The 22991-nt window shown below is 42.5% G+C and overlaps 1 protein-coding gene across 1 annotated transcript in view; it reads right to left on the bottom strand.

Annotated features, from left to right (window-relative positions):
• Positions 1–4957: 4957 nt before the first annotated feature.
• LOC143517656 (GTPase IMAP family member 8-like) overlaps positions 4958–22991 on the bottom strand; it is a 28296-nt gene continuing 10262 nt past the window's right edge. The window contains exons 2-4 of the mRNA XM_077010389.1: positions 18083–18775; positions 12579–13214; positions 4958–10484 (exon numbers count right to left, since the gene is read on the bottom strand). Of these exons, the coding sequence (XP_076866504.1) occupies positions 8614–10484; positions 12579–13214; positions 18083–18775 (3200 nt within the window). The 3' untranslated portion in view covers positions 4958–8613. The remainder of the gene's footprint in view (positions 10485–12578; positions 13215–18082; positions 18776–22991) is intronic.

Genomic DNA, 22991 nt, shown 5'->3' with positions numbered 1-22991 from the left:
GGTTTTGATATTGTCACTGTAAATGTCTGTTGATGAATGCCAGGCTTTCATTCCGTGTCGGAGCAGTGATGCTGGTATTGTAGGCTCCGACTGCAGTGTTACTCCCCAGGTGAACCCCGGTATCAGCACATCCACCGGCAGCCAGACCATCCCCCAGGTGCCTGCAGGTGCCTGTATCCAATCGTCTTGTGTAGAGCCATGCAAGAAGATAGATAATACAGACTGAGTGGACATGAATTTAAACCACCGTTGATTTAAATGTACGTAGCTCACGTGCCAGTGATCAGCATGTGGCTCCGGCAGACTAATCTATAGCAGCATAACTAAAGGGAGAGGTTCAGAGGTGACCACAGGCATGAGGGCTCACTGAGACATTGCTTTCCAGTCAAGTCATAGTCACAAATAGAGTGATGCCAAGACACAGCTGGATGACAGCATCAACATCTCAGATCACCAGAAATCTCAACGTCTGGGGGCCCCCAAGCCCCTACACCTTACAAGGGGAATTTTAGCTGAAGGCTTGACTAAACAGGTGAGTCTTAAGTCTAGATTTAAAGATTGGAACTGTGTCAGAGTCTCGGATTGGAGCTGGAAGGCTATTCCATAATTGAGGGGCTTTAAAAGAGAAAGCTCTGCCTCCGGCTGTAGTTTTACTAATTTTTGGAACTACGAGAAATCCAGCATTTTGGGAGCGCAAAGGGCGAGATGGGTTGTAGTAATCAATGAGTTCACTCAGATATTGTGGGGCAAGACCATTTAACGCCTTATAGGTTAACAGGAGAACTTTAAATTCAATGCGATATTTAATCGGCAGCCAGTGTAGTGCGGCGAGAGTGGGACTAATATGATCGAATTTCCTAGCCTTGGTTAGGACTCTAGCTGCGGCATTTTGTACAAGTTGTAGCTTCTTTATGGACTGTTTAGAGCATCCAATTAGAAGACTATTACAGTAGTCCAATCTCGATGAGACAAAAGCATGAACTAGCTTCTCTGCATCAGCTAATGAAAGTAAGTGTCTCAGCTTGGCAATATTACGTAAATGGAAAAAGGCAGCCTTAGTGACATTGCATACATGTGTGTCAAATGAAAGATCAGAATCAATAGTGACACCTAAACTTTTTGCAGTAGATTTTGGTGTTACTGAAAAACCATCTAGGGTAAGGGGAATATCAGCCCAATTGCTTCTAACAGCTTTAGGCCCAAGAACCAGTACCTCGGTCTTGTCAGAATTTAGTTTAAGAAAATTAGACGCCATCCAGTTTTTAATATCCTGGACGCAGTTCTCAATCTTGAGAGTTGTGGTGGTATCATCTGGATTAGAAGATATATACAACTGAGTATCATCTGCGTAGCAATGGAAGCTAATACCATGCCTACGAATGATAGTGCCCAGTGGTAGCATATATAATGAGAATAATATGGGGCCCAGTACAGATCCTTGTGGGACACCATACTTTACTTTAGAATGCTCAGAGCATTCGTTATTTACTAGCACAAATTGGTAACGATCTGTCAGGTAGGACCTGAACCAGGAGAGTGCTTGACCTCTTATGCCAACGAGTGTCTCCAGTCTATTAAGTAGAATATTATGATCAATGGTGTCAAAAGCAGCACTGAGGTCTAGCAGTATGAGAAACGAAATGTGTCCTTTATCAGAGGATATTAAGAGATCATTCAGTACTTTAGTTAGTGCTGTTTCAGTGCTGTGATGAGCTCTAAATCCAGACTGAAATAACTCTAAGACATGTTCTGTCTGTAAGAAGGAAGAGAGTTGTGAAGAAACTACTTTCTCTAAAATTTTGGATATGAATGACAGATTAGAAATTGGCCTATAGTTGGACAGTTCTTGGGGGTTAAGACCAGGTTTTTTAATTAGCGGCTTGATGACTGCAAGTTTAAATGAACTGGGAACGTAGCCCAGGCTCAGAGAATAATTTATTATAGTAAGCAACGGTTCTACATTGCTGTGCAGTAATTCTTTAAGTAGATGGGTTGGTACGGCATCTAGTATGCATGTGGAGGGTTTAGCAGATTTCACCAGTGAAATAAGCTCCTCACGACCAATTGGGGAGAAGGACTCTAACAGGGCATCAGAGCTGACCAGACAGCTGTCAAGGTGCATTGGCATGTTGACAGGCTCTGAGATAGCACTACTAATGTTTTCCCTAATTTTATCAATCTTATCATTAAAAAATTTCATAAAATTGTTACTGCTACACTCTAGTGGAATAAGAGAATTGTTTTGTTCATGACTCCTCGTAAGGCTGGAAACAGTTTTAAAAAGGAGTCCTGAATTGTTTTTATGTTTTTCTATTAAGGCTGATAAGTATAAGGACTTTGCCATATGGAGGGCATGCTTATATTCAATAAGGCTGCTTTTCCATGATAGTCTATACACTTCTAACTTCATATTTCGCCATTTACGTTCCAGGATCCGCGCGGCTCGTTTGAGGCTACGCGTGTGCTCATTGTACCATGGCGCTATTCTTCTCTCCGTGGCTCTCTTATATCGTAGTGGTGCAACTTTGTCTAAAGCTGTACGAAGGGAAGTCTCGACGTGCTCGGTGAAACGCTCTAGTCCTTCCGGAGCTACAAGTGGATCAGTGTTTGTCAGACCCGGTAAAATATCAGTGAGCGCGGCTATGGTGCTGGGTGTTATAGCTCGTTTAATTTGATAGCGGGGTGGCCGATGAACACAGTCAGTTAAACACAACTCGTATGTTATGAGGCTGTGGTCAGAAACAGCCTCACTCTGAGGAAGAATTGCTAAACTGGATATGTCAATACCAAATGACAAGACCAAGTCTAAAGTATGACTACAGTTATGCGTAGGACCCACCACATTCTGAGTGATACCTATTGAATCAAGAATTGCTTGAAAATGAATGCTAAAAGAGTCACACCGATTTTCAAAATGGATATTAAAATCACCCACTATAATCACCTTATCGGCTGATAGCACTACATGAGACAGGAAGTCTGAAAACTCCTGCAAGAACTCAGAGTATGAACCAGGGGGGCGGTAAATAGTAATTAACATAAACGACTGTGACACTTTGTTGCTTGTTAAATTTGAAACATTTGATACAGTGAGGATGAGGTGTTCAAAAGAATTAAACTTGAAGCCAAATTTTTGAGAAATGCCTATATCAGAGTCATATATTGTGGCGACCCCACCTCCTCGACCAAAACTAAAGCATCCGCCAACTCCTGGACAGTCTGTGGTGCAATGTGACGTTGGTGGATGGAGCGAGACATGATGTCCCAGATGTGATCAATCGGATTCAGGTCTGGGGAACGGGCGGGCCAGTCCATAGCTTCAATGCCTTCATCTTGCAGGAACTGCTCACACACTCCAGCCACATGAGGTCTAGCATTGTCCTGCATTAGGAGGAACCCAGGGCCAACCGCACCAGCATATGGTCTCACAAGGGGTCTGAGGATCTCATCTCAGTACCTAATGGCAGGCTACCTCTGCTGAGCACATGGAGGGCTGTGTGGCCCTCCAAAGAAATGCCACCCCACATCATTACTGACTCATTGCCAAACCGGTCATGCTGAAGGATGTTGCAGGAAGCAGATCACTCTCCACGGCGTCTCCAGACTCTGTCACGTCTGTCACATGTGCTCAGTGTGAACCTGCTTTCATCTGTGAAGAGCACAAGGCGCCAGTGGCGAATTTGCCAATCCTGGTGTTCTCTGGCAAATGCCAAGCGTCCTGCACGGTGTTGGGCTGTGAGCACAACCCCCATCTGTGGACGTCGGGCCCTCATACCATCCTCATGGAGTTGGTTTCTAACCGTTTGCACAGACACATGCACATTTGTGGCCTGCTGGAGGTCATTTTGCAGGGCTCTGGCAGTGCTCCTCCTGTTCCTTCTTGCACAAAGGCGGAGGTAGCGGTCCTGCTGCTGGGTTGTTGCCCTCCTACGGCCTCCTCCACGTCTCCTGGTGTACTGGCCTGTCTCCTGGTAGCGCCTCCAGCCTCTGGACACTATGCTGACAGACAATGCAAACCTTCTTGCCACAGCTCGCATTGATGTGCCATCCTGGATGAGCTGCACTACCTGAGCCACTTGTGTGGGTTGTAGAGTCCATCTCATGCTATCACGAGTGTGAAAGGACCACCAACATTCAAAAGTGACCAAAACATCAGCCAGAAAGCATAGGTACTGAGAAGTGGTCTATGGTCCCCACCTGCAGAACCACTCCTTTATAGGGGGGTCTTGCTAATTGCCTCGCATTTCTACCTGTTGTCTATTCCATTTGCACAACAGTAGGTGAAATTGATTCACAATCAGTGTTGCTTCCTAACTGAACAGGTTGGTTTCACAGAAGTGTGGTTGACTTGGAGTTATATTATGTTGTTTAAGTGTTCCCTTTATTTTTTTCAGCAGTGTATATACTTTCTATTTATTTTATTCTGTTTTATTAATTTCTTTTTTATTGATGTTTTTATGTGAAGCACTTTGGGTAACACTTGTGTTTTAAAGTGCTATATAAATTAAATAAACTTGAAAACTTGAAACTAATCAACTGATCATATTAGCAGCTCCTAGCCAGCACTGCCATGAGGTTTTACAAGTGGAAAGGATGGAATCGCAGGATGTTTATGATAAGTGTTCAGCTATTAATAATTTAGTAGGTGCTATTATTAACTTAGCTCAGCAAGTTTTAAAATATATATATATTAACTCTGTTAATGTCACGTTGTGGGGGGGCCCCCTACCGGTCGCCCCCGGTTACAGCGGCAGCGATCCTGTTTTTGGTCACGTGATGTTCGTCCCTCAGGTGGGCGGGACCCGTGATCCGTCTCACCTGAGGGTCGTTTGTTCGTCTATATATGTCTTGTCTTTGTACCAGTTGACTGCTGGTTATTATTTCCTTAATCTGGAACCATGCACGGGTTTTTGGTTTGCACACTTTCTATTAAACCATCCTATTTCCCTGAGACTTGGCGTGATTGCTTCCTTTTTAGTTGCTCACACCTGCCCGTCACAGTTAATTGCAGATGCACTTTTTAAATAATAACAATGTTGCAGTAGGCAAATTGCCCCGTTCTCTGCACTACTTTATGTAAAATAGTTTTAAAATATTTTTTGTGCAACACCTTTATATTTATTGTTGTTATACGGTAATATTTAAGTAATTTGTTTTTTATTTGTTTCTTTAATAGTGATACAATCAACCCGATGATTGATGATGCAGGGGGCACCAACCAAAATCTCGCCTAGGGCACCACATTGGTCAGGGCCGGCTCTGTTGCTGGTCACTTGTACAAGACCTTGTCGTGTACGTAAACTGTGTTCTGTTGTGTTCACCATATCTTGTGTATAGCCTGTTGTTTGTTGTGCTTTGTTTTTTTATCGTGTTTTGCTTTCTCTTGGTTAACAATGTTTTTTTGTTCTGTTCTTGATGTTTTGACTCTGGACCCTTCTACACAACCTGATGTTGGATTTACCCCTAATATCACTCTTCTCAACATGTGTCTGCCTCTCTCTCACAGGAGAGTCATTATTATGTATCTGAACATAATATTCACAACAAGCTGCATGTTTGACATGTTTGAACAATTTTTCCTCTTTGAATTTGACCTTACCCTGTGTATTCTATAGTTTGCCTCAAAATTTAATTCCTAAAAACACTGTTAAACACAATTTCTTTAGGTAGACATGTTAAAGCTAAAACATTTAGACTTAGACAATCTTTATTGTCATTCATTGTACACAGGTGTACACAGAACGATACACTTTCCTAATTTTCACCAGATACATACAATTGAGCTATTTAAAATCATTATGAACCCCCCTCATCAATCCCTTCACAACACACATGTACATAGGACACATTGATCATAGTGAATTGAATCACTACATTTTCTATGTCAGCTATACTATGTAATTTATAATATACATATTACTGACACATCACCAATACAAACACTAAATCCCAAATCACATGGATACAGAGCAGTTGTCCTAAACCCCAAACAAAATAAACAGTCAGGGTCTCATTTACAGTGTCAGTAATCTGCTGTTTTTCTCTTCTCATATTAACTCGTTTTTTTATATATATATGATCAAACTCTATTCATTTTCCCCCATAAACATGTCATGATACAGCCCCACTACTACATGTATGTACCTGCGGGTGTGGTTGTTTGTGTGTGTGTTCACCCGTCTTTGTGATGGGCAGGTGTGAGCAACGAAAAGGAAGTGATCACGCCAAGTCTCAGGGAAAAAGGATGGTTTAATAGAAGTGTGCAAACCAAAAACCCGTGCATTAGCTCCAAATTAAGGATATAATGACCAGCAGTCAACTGGTACAAAGACAAGACATATATAGGCAAACAAACGACCCTCAGGTGAGACGGATCACGGGCTCTGCCCACCTGAGGGACGCACATGACGTCACCAAACAACAACTACAGCCGCTGTGGACAGAGGCGGACGGTAGGGGGCCGCCTCACCGTGACAGACCCCCCCACCAAGCCGCACTCCCCTCCACTGGGTGTGTGGCACACAGCGGCTGCACACAAAACACGAAGGGGCAGGAAGGCAGGGACAGGCATGGACACCTCCTGAGTCCAGGAGCTGAAACACAAAAACATACATTACTCAGCTCGCCTCCCCGGGCGGGACCCTGGACCGACCGGGCCGTTAACAACACAAAGCCACGCCCCAGTCGGTCACAGGGCCCTCACGCCCTAACCGGCATTCAGCTGGTAAGCCCCATGGTGTGAGGACGAGGGACTACGGCTCCTCTCTCGTCCCTCGTGTGTGTGTGGGTGTGCAGGCTACCTCTCCAAGGCGTGGCTACTTCACCTCCTGGACCTACCTCCTCCCAGAGCTGACCCCTGCCTTCTGCTAGGGGTCACCCCAGCCTCCTGGGGAGCCAACCCCTCCCGGGGCCTCTCATCTCAAGGTGGACTCCTCCACCCAACCCAGGAGCGCCAGAGACCGAGGCCCAGAGCACCCCCGACGTGGGCTAGGGAGCAGCCCCAAGGGCCTCCTGGTCACCCGGGCAGGAGGGAGGATCTCCATCCCCAGCAGGAGCTTTTCAGACCGGAGCCCCATGGTCCCCAAACATCCGGGGGCCCCAGCCCTCTAGGGAGGGGCTCTTCACGACCGGGCTCCGGTCACCCCACAACACAAGGGGGCTCCTGCCAGGTGGAGACCCCCACAAGGTCCAGGAACACTGCCAAGGAGAAGCACCTGCACAAAGAACACAACCTCACACACACACACACACACACACACACACACACACATAAACACAAAACACAAACACGCCCTACCCTATTCAGGGCCTCCCTCGGGAGAGACGCCCTCCGTGCCACACCCCATTGCACGGGACCACAGCCGGTCCCCCCCCCCCAAACACATTCAGGGGGAGGAGCATGCGTGGAATTACACAAACAGTTGACAACACGCTGGGACACAACACACACGCAAAGACTAGACAAGCAAACAAAAACGGTGCACAGACAGACAGACGGGACCTACACATGCGCGCTCGACATAAACACACAGTGACGCGCGCCGCTCAGAGTCGCAGTCGCTCCCCACATTTTACACAAGACACACGGGGAGCGAGGCGACGGTGACGAGCAGCGACCGCGTCACACACAAAACATTCAACATAGAACATAACGAGCACGCACACTGATCCACACATCCGTCGACATGAACACACGTTTTAACAAACACAAAACATGAAGAGCCTTTCCAGGGAAGACGCCCTGGTCCTCGCCGTGCCACAAACACAGACACGGCAGAGCTCTTCAAACAAGCAAACAAACAACAGACACGAAGAGTTTTCCCAGGGCACACAGCCCTGGTCCACGCCGTGCCACAAACACAACACAAAAGCACAGCGGAACTCTTCACAAAACACCACGTAGACAAACACTCACCACGAGACATGACCACGAACGAAGGAGAAAGAAAAAGAGACTCGGCGGCTTCCGAAGGGTAGCTGGTCATTCTGTGACGGGCAGGTGTGAGCAACGAAAAGGAAGCGATCACGCCAAGTCTCAGGGAAAAAGGATGGTTTAATAGAAGTGTGCAAACCAAAAACCCGTGCATTCGCTCCAAATTAAGGATATAATGACCAGCGGTCAACTGGTACAAAGACAAGACATATATAGGCAAACAAACGACCCTCAGGTGAGACGGATCACGGGCTCCGCCCGCCTGAGGGACGCACATGACGTCACCAAACAACAACAACAACAGCCGCTGTGGACAGAGGGGCCGCCTCACCGTGACAGTCTTGTTATTCCAGTGTGTTACACTTAGCTCATTATGTGCTAAGTATATATTGTGTGAGTTCTCTTGTCCCGTGCTCGTCATTGTGAGTCCAATTTGTTAATGTTGCATGTTCCTTGTTTGCTATGTTAGTAGCCATTGTTTCTTCAATAAACTGTTTGAATGAATTGAATGTCCCCGCATCCTGCCTACACCTCACACTGTTACAAAACACTTATTTCGCTCATGATCTCACATCTCCTGAGTCTGTATTATTCTGAAGTTCTTATTTAACATCATATCCACTGTCTAATTATAAGTGTCCTTCTTCCTTATTACTACTTTTGTTTTATTAATTTTTGTCCTATTGTAGAAAGTCCCATAGGGTGTTAACAGTTGCATCAATGCCTTTACTAACTATTGTCCTCTGAGCCTCTACTGACTCAGCTCCTTCCTTAAATCCCTCTGTTTTTGCCTCTTTGACTTTCTCGTCCAGTCGGGCACAGAATTCTTTCTCAGCTTGTTGTCTTGCTGCCTGTTCTATCTCAACACACAGTCTTTTCTTTTCCAGTTCATGTATCTCTCTCATATAAGACATCTTCCTCTCTTCTTCCTCTTTATGAGCTCTTTCTCTTTCTTCTTCTTTTTTCTGAAAAGTCTCTTTCTGAGATTTTAATTTTTCCTCTAATTCTTTTTGATATTTTTCTTCTCTTTGCTTTGCTTCAGTTTCTCTCTGGTGTTCCATGTCTCTCTGCTTTTGTTTGATCTTATCATTAGCTTCATCCTCTATTCTTTTCTTCTCTTCCTCTTCTTTCTGTTTCCTCTCTTTCTCCTCCAGGTCTCTTCTCTCCATCTCCAGTTCTTTCTCTTGTTCATACTGCTGTTGTCTCATATGTTGGTCTGATGTCCACTGTTTCTCCTTAGACTCCAGTGTTTGTCTCCACATATTTTCCTGCTCTTCTCTCCTCTTCTCATCCTCCTTCATCCTCCTCTCACTCTCTAGTTTCTGAACCCGCTGCAGTTGCAGCAGTTCCTCCTTTTTACTCTCCTCTGCATCTCTGATTTTCTCCTCTAACTCTGCTCTCCTCTTCTCCTCCTCTAAGGTCTTCTGTTGATACTCCTGCTGCAGTTTCTGTTCATGAGCTCTTTGTTTTTGTATCATGTCTGCTTTCTCCTTGTCAAACTTCTGTTTCTCTTCTCTCTGTTTCTCCTTCCAGACTTCTTCTTTTCTCTCTCTCTCCTCCTTCTCCTCCTCTCTCTGTCGTTGATCTTCTGCTCTTTGTCTCTCCAACTGTTTTCTGTTCTCCTCTTTTTCTCTGTTTATTTGATCCATCCATTCTTTCATTCTTTTTTCATCCTCCTCTCTTCTCTTGTTGTACTGTTCTCTTTCTGATTGTTCCCATTCTTTCATCTCTCTTCTGATTTCGTCTTCTCTTTCCTTCAATTCCTCCTCTCTTCTTCTCTTTTCACTCTCTTGTTCTTTTCGTTCTTTTTCCATTGTACTCTTAATTTTCTCAATTTCAGCTTCATGTTTTGCTCTCATCTCTTCTTTCTCTCTCTCTATCTCCTCTTCTCTCTCCTTCAGTATTCTGTCCTGTTCCTCTTTTAGAGCTTTCTCTGTCTGCTGGAACATCTCATTAGTGTAGCAGCTCCCTCCGTTCATGTCCACTATGAAGTCGATCTTATTCAGGAGATCAGTAACTTGGTTATGGTCATTGGGATTTCTGTTATTGAATACATGGTAAATATTATTACATTTATTTATGAGGTCCTTAATGGCTTGTTCAGAATCTTCAACATACTGTTTGATGGTGTTGTTTCTCAGATCATCTCCTCTGGTGAACAGCACCATGGTGTATTTTCTGGATTCATATCCAAACAGTTCTTGAATCATCTTCACTGCTTCTTTCTCCTCTTGTGTGAAACGCCCCAGTGAGATCACTAACAGGAAGACGTGAGGTCCTGGTGCTGCCATGGTGACACATTTAGCAATCTCCTTCTGTATCTCCACATTAGGAATACTGGTGTCAAACAGTCCTGGAGTGTCAATCACAGAGACCTGTTTTCCTTGTATTTCAGTGGACTCTTTCCGACACACAGTAGTAACTGATCTGCTGCGTAAATCTTCTTTGAATACATCTTCTCTCCCCAGGATGGTGTTTCCTGTAGCACTCTTCCCAACTCCAGTCTTCCCCAGCAGAACAATACGGTGGCCATCTGGTTCCTCTTGTTTATCTGCAGACACAATAAATTTAAAATAAAAATCTCCTGAGTATCTTTCACTCATTCTGATTTTTAGGCTTTTTCTTAAACAATCATCCCATGAATATCTTGTTTTGATAATAAAAAAATGTTTAAAGCACATTTCATGATAACACAATATATTTGAGCACACTGTAATATTAAAAATCTTTAGAAACAGAAGTGTAAGCTGAGTAACTAACAGTACGTTTTTCTGAGATTAAAATGTTAATAATATGTTGTTCATGATGCCTGTCTCTAGGGAGAGTGTTGCTAAATAGTCCTCGGCTTTTGCTGCTTAACATGGACTAGAACTGCTTGCTATTGCAGCAAAAGGACTGACACACACATTAACCAATGACAAGTCTGTGATTTTGGCATGACTCTTGTAATAGAATAATTCATATTTTGTCTTTATGTAAATCATATTCATCAATGAATGTTTGTATTGATCACACATATTGAGTAAAATGAAAATCACTTTATTAAGATATATTGAACCAATGACCAATGACACGTTGACCAATGACACGTTGACCAATAAGACCAATGACACGTTGATTACTGTATGCTTTACTTGTTTGTAGGCTGTTTTTCTCTCTCTAGTAGTAAATGGTGTATGTGAACATTTGTACGTTTAAGGCAGAAATTCCTGAATGTAGCCTGTCTGTAGATAAGAACGCCTTATATCTGCAGGATAGCACATCTTGTGGACCGGAGGTTCCTTGACTTGATGACCCCTGAGGGGAGGAATGATGGGGTGATACCTCAGCCCATCAGCTCCCCTCATGTGGCCCATCACCTCACCTCTTGCCACTGAATTATGATGCATTTACATTGCAAAATAGTATAAGAACTATGGTCTGTGAGAGGGGAGCAGCTCTCTCTTGTAGATGATTTAGTGTATGTAACGGAGATTTCTGAATCGATCCATCTTTCTGTCTTTCTTTCTTTAATAAACTTTGTATTTACTTTGATCCCTTAACCAAATGTTTTAGACTATTCTTGCTCACCATTAAGGTTCAAAATTTGAATGACTCTCCATCTCTGCTGTTCCACCATCAGAGCCCCTGGCAGTTCTGTCAATCATCAGGTCACTGACCAATCAGCACTCAGTAGCAGAAACACTAGTGACCCACCACCCCTCTCTAGCTGTCACTCCGGTCCACTGTTCCATGTGCCTGTGTTTTCCTTGTCTGTTGATCCTGCCTTGTTATCTGTTGTCATGGTTTCCCTCTGTCACACCCATGTCATCAGTGTTCACTCCTGCTGTCAGTCCGGTCCATGTCTTCTGTTTAACCTTGTTTAGATCTGTTCCCAGGTAGTCCTGTCCGTGTCTTCTGTTCTTCACCTTGTCTTTATTTGAAGTAGTATGCGTCACAGTTCCCATGCCCCTACTGCTTGTATTAATCATGTTAGCACCTCATTTATTAAACCCTGCTCTCCTCAGCATTTGTGTCCGCCTCTTAGCTCTCGGACGTTACACCCTTCTGCAAGTTTACAGGTAAACGTTACTACTGTAATATGTGTAATATGTGCTTCTTAATATTTTGTGTAATATGTGCTTATTTTCAACATTAAAGGAAGATCCTAGTCCAGTATTTAAATGTTTTGTTTTTAGTCACTGAGCTCCGTTTTTGTCCAATCACTGAGGACTCTGTTGTGGGAGAATCTAGTGCCGGCCTAGTCTGGCAGACATTACAGAGTAGCAGTTGTTGCAATACAAGCAGACAATTTAATTGTTGTGACAGCCCACAGCTGGTGACTTTAAAATGTAGATTTTGTGAGAGACTAAAACTAATGAATTAAAGATGGTTTTTGATTGATAGTCATCAACACAGTGCAGTTAAGATGATATTATAATACATTATAACTGGTACTATACATATCACTGTATACTGTGTATATATCACTACACTGTAGAGATTAGACTTTTAGTATTATGTTGAAGTAGGAAATACTTCAGTGTTCACACATTGATCCAATTTTCAGTTTCCTAATAGCAGCTAATGCACAAACAGGAAGTTAAGAACTGTGTGAATAATGCAAGTCAAGTCAAATAAATAAAATAAATAAACAACTGTTTACCTTGTGTTTGTTTCACATGTTTAATTCGGAGATCACGGTTTTCCTGTTTCAGAACTTCAATGTCCTTCTGGTACTTCAGCAGTGTCTCTATCTGTGCGTCCACATACATGTCTTTGGTGAACTGTCTTCCTTCATTTTCTGTGAGGAGCTGGTTGACCCACTCAATCACCTCTGATGGTTTTGTCTGGTAGCTGCAGAAGTGGTATGTTCTTCCATAAGACTCTAATCTCTTAACATCTGGATCCAATAAGTGTTCTATCTTATGGGATTGTGTGATGAGGACTATGGTATGTTTATTCATTCTTGAACTGAAGATCTTCTGTATCTTCTCCATTTCTCCTTTGTCTTCATCAGTGAGGGGACCAACAGTAGTGATTAAGATAAAAGCGTCGACTCCAGGATGACAGAGAGAGACACAGTGGAGAGTCTCACGCATCACTTCCTCCTCCGAGAGCTGAGAGTTGTAGAGAGCTGGCATCTCCACCAGGGTGAGCTGGTGTCCACACACCTCTCCCTCCCTCACACACACTGATCTGGGATCTGGACTCTGCTCTCTCTGTCCCAGAATGAGGTCTGATATGGAGGTCTTCACTGCTGCGTCACTCCCACACAGAACCACGTTCAGCCTCTCAGACACTGAAAGAGAAAAACATTAATTGTCTCCATCTCTGTTCACTTGTGAACCATTGTTCAAAAACAGTTTGTCATCCATGTCCATTGTCTTCCAGCATTCTTGTCATTTTCTATGAAACTGACATTTTATAGATTCTATTAGACTGCAAATTCTCAGTGCTTTGGTTATGTTACATGGTCATGTTCCGTCTCTTCTGTTTCTTACGTTTCAATAGTCTTTGTGAAGTGTTAGCCCCGCCCTCTGTGTTAGTTTGGTTCTTAGAGTCACTCAGCTGTTTTGAGTTCTCGGCTGATTAGTACCCAGTTATATTCTCCGATGTCTAATCTCCTGGCGTGAGTCATCCTGTTCGTTGCCCGTGCTTAGTCTCGTTTCTCCGTGGGTAGATTTCGTCTGTCTGGTTCGGTTCTGTTGTTCTTCCATTTCTGGTCGTTGAGTCGTGCTCACCTGTCGTTCCGGCTTTCTTTATCTACGCTACCAAAGTTAAGTAGTCTCTCGCTTTGATCCTTGAGGTTCTGGGGTTGTTAGGTTTGCAGAGCCGTTTATTCTCTGCGAGGTTTCTGTGTACATGTGCTAGATCGTGTTAACACGTTTTGGGTCTTTGGTTTGGTTAAGTGTTTATTACGTTTGGAGTTTAGTTTTGTATTTCTGTAATCCTGTGATTGTGTGGGTTGTTCTTTCTTTTATTTTATTCTGTGTTGCTTTTGTTTGATTTGGATGTTCAGGCGTTGTACCTGTGTGAGTCCCTGGATGTTTTGGTTCATGATGTGTATGTCATTTTGTTAACGGGTTGTGTTTAGTGTTGTGTCGCTGTCTCGACCCGACTGGCCTATGTAAGGCTTTGAGTTATACTGCCTGTCTGTTAACGTAGATCTGTCTCAACACGACTGGCCTATGTAAGGCTTTGAGTTATACTGCATGTCTGTTAAAGTACTGCTTGTCTGTTAAAGTAGAGTTGTCTCGTGTTTAACATGCCTCGCCGTTCCCGTGCGTTAAGGGTCGGCACGATTCGCCTCCAAGAGGCTCAGAGTGTTTCTCTCAATAAATTGAGTTTTCTTCCGCATTTGCGTCCGTCTTCAAGTCGCGAAACGTTACTGGTTACAGACAGCTGTAATGTCTAGCTCCGCCCTCTGCCTCTGTCCTAGTTCATCTGTCTTAGCCCCGCCTTGTTTCCACATCTCCTTGGTTTCCCTTCTATTTGTCACACCCTGTCTTTATCGTTTCCACCTGTGTCTCGTTATTCTCCTGGTTTCTGTCTGTATTTGTATTCCCTGCATTTCCCTAGTTCCTTGTTGGTTATTGTGGTTGTATGCTCTGTCTTTGCGCTGTGCTGTTGTTTTGGTATAATCATCATTTGGATCTGCTCGTAGCTCCATTCCAGTTTCCGAGTGTCCCCTGTGTCCTGGTTTGTTCCTCGTTTCTAATGTTTTAGGATTTGCCCATGTGTTTCCTTATGCCTTTATTCTGTAGTTGTTTCTAGTTATGTGGTCTGCCTGGTTTCAATGCGTTAAGCCTGTTTTACTTTCCTGTTCATGTTACATTCCTTTTTAGTATGTTGCCTATCTGCCTCGTTTGTGTTTGTCAGTTCTTTAGTCATGTAAGTTTTCCCATGTCGTGTTATTTTCCCTTGTTTAGTTTTATCTCTTGTCACGCCTGCCCTGTCTCAACCTAACAGCACTTATATTCATAAAGAAAAAATACAATTGAACATCAAAAAGCAGCATATGACACACTGTAACAGTCTGATCTGTGAGTCTTTTAGCTGATTATTTTATCCAAACCAATTTAAAATTACAGTGAGAAAGTATTTGAACACCCTGCAACTTTGCAAGTTCTCACGCTTAGAAATCATGGAGGGGTCTGAAATTTTCATCTTGGGTGCAAGTTTAGAGTACAGTTTAAACTGCTGCTCTTTGTTTATAAAAGCTAGGGTTAGGGAAGCCTGTTAAGTCATTGATGGCTTTGGAAGTGTGAATACTACTGAAATGCCTTGACTGATATATCCTGTACATAAATCCTATATATATATATATATATATATATATATATATATATATATATATATATATATATATATAATCCTATAAACCAACTCCTAAATGATGTACCTGCAGTAAAAGTATAAACTTTTCAGTGTCCGTGGATATATAGCTTAACTTTTTCTATCTTTCCCATGCTTCTGTGTCTTAGTTGTTGCATTCTTTTTGTTTCCAACTGGAGGGAAATGCCTTAACTTTGAATATTCACAGGCAAGACAGCTAGTCCCTCCCTTCTCTCTACTGTCGTGGATCAATAATTAAATTTCAAAACCTAGTAAGAAAAATTATTTGATGGAGAAGTTGAAGAAAAAGGGAGTTGAACAAAAGCCAAAACACCTGTACCAGTTCTAACTGCAAAAATAATTGTGCCTGTATTTGAGCTTCAGCTGACCTAAGTTAAAGTATTTTAAGTAAAGCCTGATATCTGTTTAGTCATGCAATTAGTTTAGTCATGCAACACATATCGCAAAGATCGTTTGTCGCTCTGGATAAGAGTGTCTGCTAAATGCCGTAAATGTAAATGTAGAGAGAGGATTAGTTCTGTTCTTCGGAAGAAATTAATAAAAATTCTCCAGTAGCACATAAAGACTGGCGAGCAAGCACACCTCTGTCATGCGACTGGACTCCAGATCCCAAAATTCTCAGCGCAGGCTAAGACCACCTGTACCTCATTTGCGTTGAAGTATAAACTCCTTGGAAACCAGATGGATGTTGCGAAGTATTGCCACAACTTTCATAGTTTGCATACCGAGCATGGTCTTCATTACTAGTCTTTACGTGTATTTGTTATTTGGATTATTCTCTATTCGGATTTGCCCCTACTGTTATGTTAGCCTGCTATTTTGGATAATCTTTTGTGCTTGACCAGGACTGTTCTTGTTTTTGTCTTTGGATCTGGACTTCATTAAATGAAACCCTTTTGACCTGGCTGCATCCATCTGTGCGTTACTAACCGTCACAACCTGTCCAAGTCCACGATGGCCTTGATTTCTCAACCAAGTGTACAGTGGTCCGGAATGCACCCGCTCATACACCGTCGCTCAACTTCCCCGAACAGCTGGGTCACTGTGAGTGCTTAGTATAACCTTGGAAAGTATGCGTGGGTTATTTTGGACCTCAAAATACTAGTGAACCCGCTAGCTTTGGCTCTACCACGCTAACTGCACGGTGATTGAAGCTAATTCGCGTATACTGAACAGACTGACCTATTAAATAAAACAATTGCATATAAATCCCGACTGACTTCGCTTAACAAAAAAAAAGACGTGTCTCCCAAAGACCTCTGAGATATTTTGTGATTGGCCAGATGTATTTTGATTAGCTCTGAGTTTGTTTGCTCATCCTAAGTATCCCGGATGCCTTCCCGACCCAAATTTCAACCTGAACCTGAATTTCGACCGGGCCTGAATTTTAACTTGAATTTTTGTATAGCCTATGAATGAATTACACATAATCAATGAATTACACAGATGTGTGTTTCAAATAATAATGGGTTCAGGTTCTGGTGACATTAAAAAAGCACCATAGCTGTGGGAAATCTGTGTGGCAATTGAGTGAAGTGACTGTTGTGTGTGTTTAGAGATTAAGGAAGTTCGCCGGAGAGCAGAAGTATATTTTAGAAGGGATGGTGGTTGTGTGCGGTCTTCACTAAAATTACATGTGCGTTAAATGCAGTGCTAGATTTTAAGTAAAATGTTCATTTCATTTCAAGTCTTTTTCATCTGTAAGGATTTAAATTAAAATAGTATTATGTCCCAGACCTAATTGCTCTTGATAACCTGTGGTGCAATCATTTCTAGTGTTATGACCCTGTCTTCTTATGTGTTCGGGTGAAGCAATTCTGTTACAGGGAGTCCGGTCCATGTTCCACTCCAGGAATCCCTGATGTCCCTGGGAACATGAAGTCTCCGCTCTCGGCTTCCTGGGATAAAAGGAGGAAACAGGAGGCTCCCCGTTGCGATACAGCCTTGCCGAACTTGTTAGATTTTGCGAAACTTAAGATATTGATATACTGTGTATGACCTAGTGGATTTGTATTTTGGATTTGGATTTGTGTGCCCCTTGAATACTAATTGTATAGAGTTGTGTATATAGATAAATATATGTATATTGGTGGTTTGTGTGTGCACACAGTGAGTAGGAAGTGGCTGCCATTTTGTTTGGGTTGTGGGTTTGTATCTGTTTTGTATATAGGGAGTCAGAGTAGTGTTGTCTTTTGTTTCACCCTGTTAGTATAGTTATGTCTGTTTATTTCTGGTATGGTTTTTGTTCATTGTTTTGGCCTGGGTCACTTCTGATGTTTGTACCTGTGTGCACTTTGTCCTGTAAATATATTCTGTTTGTGAACATTTGTAAATACACCATACTTTATATTTCCTTGAACCACTGTGTCATTCATATTCCACCCCTTCACACCCCTGTTACGGCCTAGAGCCTAGATAGGTCGTAACACTAGTTTTACTTGTTTTTTTTTGTTTGTAGTAATGCAGTGATTGACAGCTGAATCTAAATGCCAATAAAGATATTTTCTATTTTTTCTACATAAAACCTGTTGTTCTTGTAACTTGACACAGCTTCCCTTTGATCTTGGTATAAACTCAGGGGTGATGTAGTGGGACTTGCATTTGATAGAGGGGACCGCCATATGTGTTTCAGTATGCACTCACAAAAAAAACATGCATTTGTCCACATCTCTTTTTTTTTTTTTTTTTTTTTTTTGTATAAGTATGCAGACAGTGTCCTCCTAAACCTGGCACAGAATTTCCTTACAGTAAGTGATACAGAAACTAACTCATCAATCCTGGATAGATATTTCTACTCAAATCAGTACTTACCTACTTTCCCAGATTTAACAGATTGTAACATTCCTGGAAATGTCAGAGTTTTCTTATCTGTTTGTGTCACAAGTTTGTCTTTATCCTGTACAGCCTCCAATCCATCCTTAGTGATCTCACACCTGACAGCTCCCCTGTTCTCTTTGATCATTTCATCAATCTTCTCAAACAACTTTCGAACTGGCTCACGGTTGCTACCTTTGTCCATCTGTTCAAATGTGTGATGTCTATTTTGACATTCAATAATTAAATTTTGAATTACTACACTCGTTCTCTTATATCCATCCTCATCATGTGATGTGTGGCCATAACCTGTAGTTATTACAATGGAATATTTCAGAACTTCTTCACTGAAGTAATATAGTATGCTTTTTATTGTACTGTTGTCTTCCTTTGTGAAGTGGTCAGGTTGTATCACAATTAAAAATGCATGAGGTCCAGGATCAGAGAGAGATACACACAATCTCACTCTCTGAGTCAGTTCCTCTGGAGTGAGTTCAGAGTGAAGCAGGTGGGGTGAGTTGATGAGGGTGATGTATCTCCCCTCCACGTGTCCTCTGACTCTCTCACTGTGATGTTCTACTGAAGGAGGAGGAGCTTCAGTCTCAAACACGTCTCCTCCCAGGATGAAGTTTCCCACTCTGCTGGTCTCTGGAACATCCTTCCCCAGCAACACGATCCTCAGATCAGACACTACAAGATTATGAAAAAAATCAAACCAACAGGATGTCAACACTGAAGATTTTCACTGCACTGTAAAATCGTCTCATCAAAATGAAAAAAAAAAACGCAGTGTCTCTGTGATGAACATAATGATAAAACTGATATATGCTATGAGTACAACACTACAAGATGATACATGGAGGTGCAGACTTACTCTACAGTACAATATAATCAGCAGAACTATTAAACTATTAAAATTACAGTTTTTTCTGGACTATAGAGCGCACCTCAATATAAGTTGCACCTACCAAGTAAAAAAAAATTAAAAAATTGGAATGTTGTATAAGCCGCATATATCTACTGAACTGAATACAGTGAGTCCCCACTTAACAGTGTGTCTGGTTAACGGTGGACCGGAGTTACGACCAACTTTTTTTAAATTTCACACAGTGCATGGAGAAGCAGTGGCAGCACAGTGGAGTGTAGTGTTGTGGGGTGTAGTGGAGTGTTGTGGGGTGTAGTGGAGTGTTTTGGAGTGTTGTGGACGATAAGCTGAGGCAGCGCAGCCTCCACTGCAGCCATCTCGGCAACGCGATCGCTCTTTCTTACGCTGTACGCACGAGAACATTGTTAGTTTTTTCTATACTGTATTTACGATCAAAGCGTATCTAAATCTAGGGTCACGCTTAACGACAAAAACTGCTTTACAACGGACATTTCAGTCTCTAACCCCGTCGTTAAGCGGGTAAATGTACTCACTGTACATTTAACTGAACTGATCAGTTTCTGAACTGTACCTGTAGTATTTCATGTGTGACAGTTTTGGCTTTCAGCCAGTGTTGTGTTGAATTCCGACTCCCCTCGTTTATCCGCATAAAGACGATACAGATTATATTGTCGATTTATGTTTCTATGCATAAATAAGAGCTAGACTTTAATTAACCATCACAGCAAACGGCACAGCATTACCTATGTCCAAAGCCACACTGGCTCAAGGGTGTTAATTATTTTAAATAAAATACACACTGGCTATACCGAAGTTCACCTCTGACCATCTACATGTAACAGGAAGACTCCGTTACAGAGTGTGCCTGAAAATACAGCCCTTTTTAATTAAGGGCACCGCCCATAGTGAATTAGTGCACATTACGAAGGGTATTTAAACTCTCGTGTGTTCTCGTTAGCTCGGGAGCTGATTGATTTGACGGGACGAGAGACGCGCTCGGGTCCGGGTGGCAAGAGTTATTACCCATTCTCACAGAGTTTCTGGGTGGCAAGAGTTATTACCCATTCTCACAGAGTTTCTGGGTGGCAAGAGTTATTACCCATTCTCACGGAGTTGTTGAGTGGCCAGAGCTTTTACCCATTCTCGGAGTTTGAGATTGTTTGGGGCTTTTAGAAGCTGACCGGGTGTGTTGTGAGCTGCATACGAGCGGTCGCAGAGGTGGCCAAGTCACGGGCGATCTGAGTCATTCCAGCTATTGCACGGAGCCATCAGAGTGCGCGTGGGAGCTAGACCACTGTTTTCTCCCCTTTAATTTTCTTTTTAGGAATTGGAGTTTGTTAGTGGCAGACGTGTTTTGTGGAACGTGATTTACTGTTGTGTTTTTATTTTTAGCCCGGCGGTACGGTTGGAGAAAGGTGGGAGCAGAGCGAGTGAGGTGTTGGCGGCACCTACCTATTTGGGGTTTATTTGCAGTGAATTTGAGTTTATTTTGAGCGTTTTCACGCGAACGTGTGGTGTGGGTTATTTGTGTATTAAGTGGTTTGTTTGCTTTATTCTTTTAGGTGCGCGCCAACCCCCGCTGGTGGAAGTGAGGTAACCTGTGTTAGGTAGCTGCTCCGGAAAGTCTGTGGCTGTACCGCACGGTGCTTCTTTTTAAGAATGTCCGGTGTTTTATATTTTGTATAATAAATGATCTGCATCTCAGTCTCTGCAGTCCAACAATTTTATTTTCGCTGGCAGTAATCTAGCGCGGGTGAAACGTTACTGATTAGTTTCCCTCCAGTTGAGGGTGGCGTAGTCCAAACTATCATAATTGGCGCTGTGTGACGCGGTGAGCGTTACATTTTTCACAGTTTTTCTCCCTGTTCTTGCTGATGGTTGCTATCACTACTCATCACTATTCAGATTGATATTTGATCTTGTTATTTTGAACTGTTCTTGATTACAGTCCCTCTGCTGAGGGGAGACACACACATACAATATAGTCATACATGTCGGCACCAATTATGTGGGGTTGAGGCAGTCATAGATTACTAAAGATAATGTTAAAGAGGTGTGTGAGTTAGCGGGGACAATGTCAGATGCCGTAATATGCTCTGGTCCCATTCCAGTTCGGCGTGGCGCCGAAACCTACAGCAGGTTATGGGGGCTACACCACTGGATGTCTAAATGATGCTTAGAAAACAAAGTAGGTCATATAGACAACTGAACACATTTTGAGGGCAGGCCTGGTCTTTTGAAGCGGGACAGCATTCACTCCTCTTGGGAGGATGCTGCTCTCATTTCTAGTAGCATATCTGCTAGGCTTAATAGTGGTAGTGTAGTAGTTGTTAATGGACATTGACAAACCAGAGCCGAGGCCAGGCAGCAGACACACAGGCTGCAGAGAGACCTAGGTCACACCGGATTGAAACTGTGTCTGTTCCTCGAGTACCAAAAACAGTTCTCACAAAATTTGTAGACAAAATTTAATCAATGTTAAATTCAATTACGCTGCAACTGAGAATCATTTAAATCTGAAATTAGGATTTCTAAATATTAGATGCCTGTCATCTAAAGCAGTACTTGTTAATGAAATGATTACCGATCATAATGTATGTATGCTTTGCTTGACTGAAACCTGGACTATGTGGCCCTAAACGAAGCGTCTCCCTCTGGCTATAGATATATTCATAACCCCCGTCCAAATGGTCGTGGAGGTTGTGTCGCCACACTGTATGACTCCGATATGCGTCTCTCAAAGATCAAGATTCAAGTTTAATTCTTTTGAACATCACATCCTCACTGTATCAAATTTATCAACCAACAAAGCAAAGCAGTCATTTATGTTAATTAAAATTCTTAAAAGAACAACAGGCTTTATTCTTGCCTTAGGCAAGTTTGCCGCACGCAGGCACAATAAACAGGTTAAACAGCTTAAACTTGTACATGAAACACAGGGATAAGTCATAGATGCACCAACATCACACACTCATGGAGGGTAAACTTAGGAGAGACACAAATACATAATGAAAACCGGAATGACTCGACTAACAATGTGCATAAACATTAATTACTAATAACATTACATAGGCATAAACATACATGAACACACAACACCGTTGGAGTTGAAGAGGCTCATGGGTACTGGCATCACTCTCCGGCACCCCCCATTGGCCCGACGCTACAATACATACATCTCTCTCATACCCACTCAACACACAAACACACATATACACCATGCAGACATACACATATATACCACAGACACACACTCCACACACTGTCACACGTACATCTCTCTCACATCCACTCCACACACACACACACACACACACACACACACATGCATACATACATCTCTCTTACACACAGACACACATACATTTATCTCTCTCATACACACTCCACTCAAACACACACACCTCTCTCACACACACACACATATCTCTCTCATAGCCTCTCCACACACACCTCACAGACACACACATACATACATCTCTCTCACATACATACACACTCCACACACACACCTTCATAAACACAGCATACATGACCACACACAGCTTCACACACACTAAGCTCTACACACATTACACTCTAAACCAGGGGTTCTCAACTGGTCCGAGCCTGGGACCCACATTTTTTCATTATCATTAAGTCGCGACCCAGTTTTATACAGTACAAATGTTATAACAAATTAAAAGGGTAAACAATTGGTGGTTACCATGGCAACCAGATTGATTCACATGCTGGGCTCAGACGAAAATTACTCAAGAAGTAGGTCCTAAAAGGAAAAAAATCAGGCACCAATAACTTTTTTCTAGGTGCTATAATATTATACAAACTAATAAGCATTGCAAGCATGGTTTCATGTTTTCGCATATTTGGAATTAGACATGTTATTTTAAATGTACTACTGTCACTGTCTACAAATGACCTTAACGTGGATGAAAGTGGTGGTCATAAAGGCCCCAGAGCACTGCACATTCTGTTTTTCTGCAAATATTTCAATAGTTTTTTAACAATCCTTCATGTAAA

The sequence above is a fragment of the Brachyhypopomus gauderio genome, chromosome 6 (assembly GCF_052324685.1).
Source record: "Brachyhypopomus gauderio isolate BG-103 chromosome 6, BGAUD_0.2, whole genome shotgun sequence".
Taxonomy (NCBI): Eukaryota; Metazoa; Chordata; class Actinopteri; order Gymnotiformes; family Hypopomidae; genus Brachyhypopomus; species Brachyhypopomus gauderio.
Note: the sequence above shows the minus strand (reverse complement) of the source record. Positions and strands in the feature narration are given on the sequence as shown.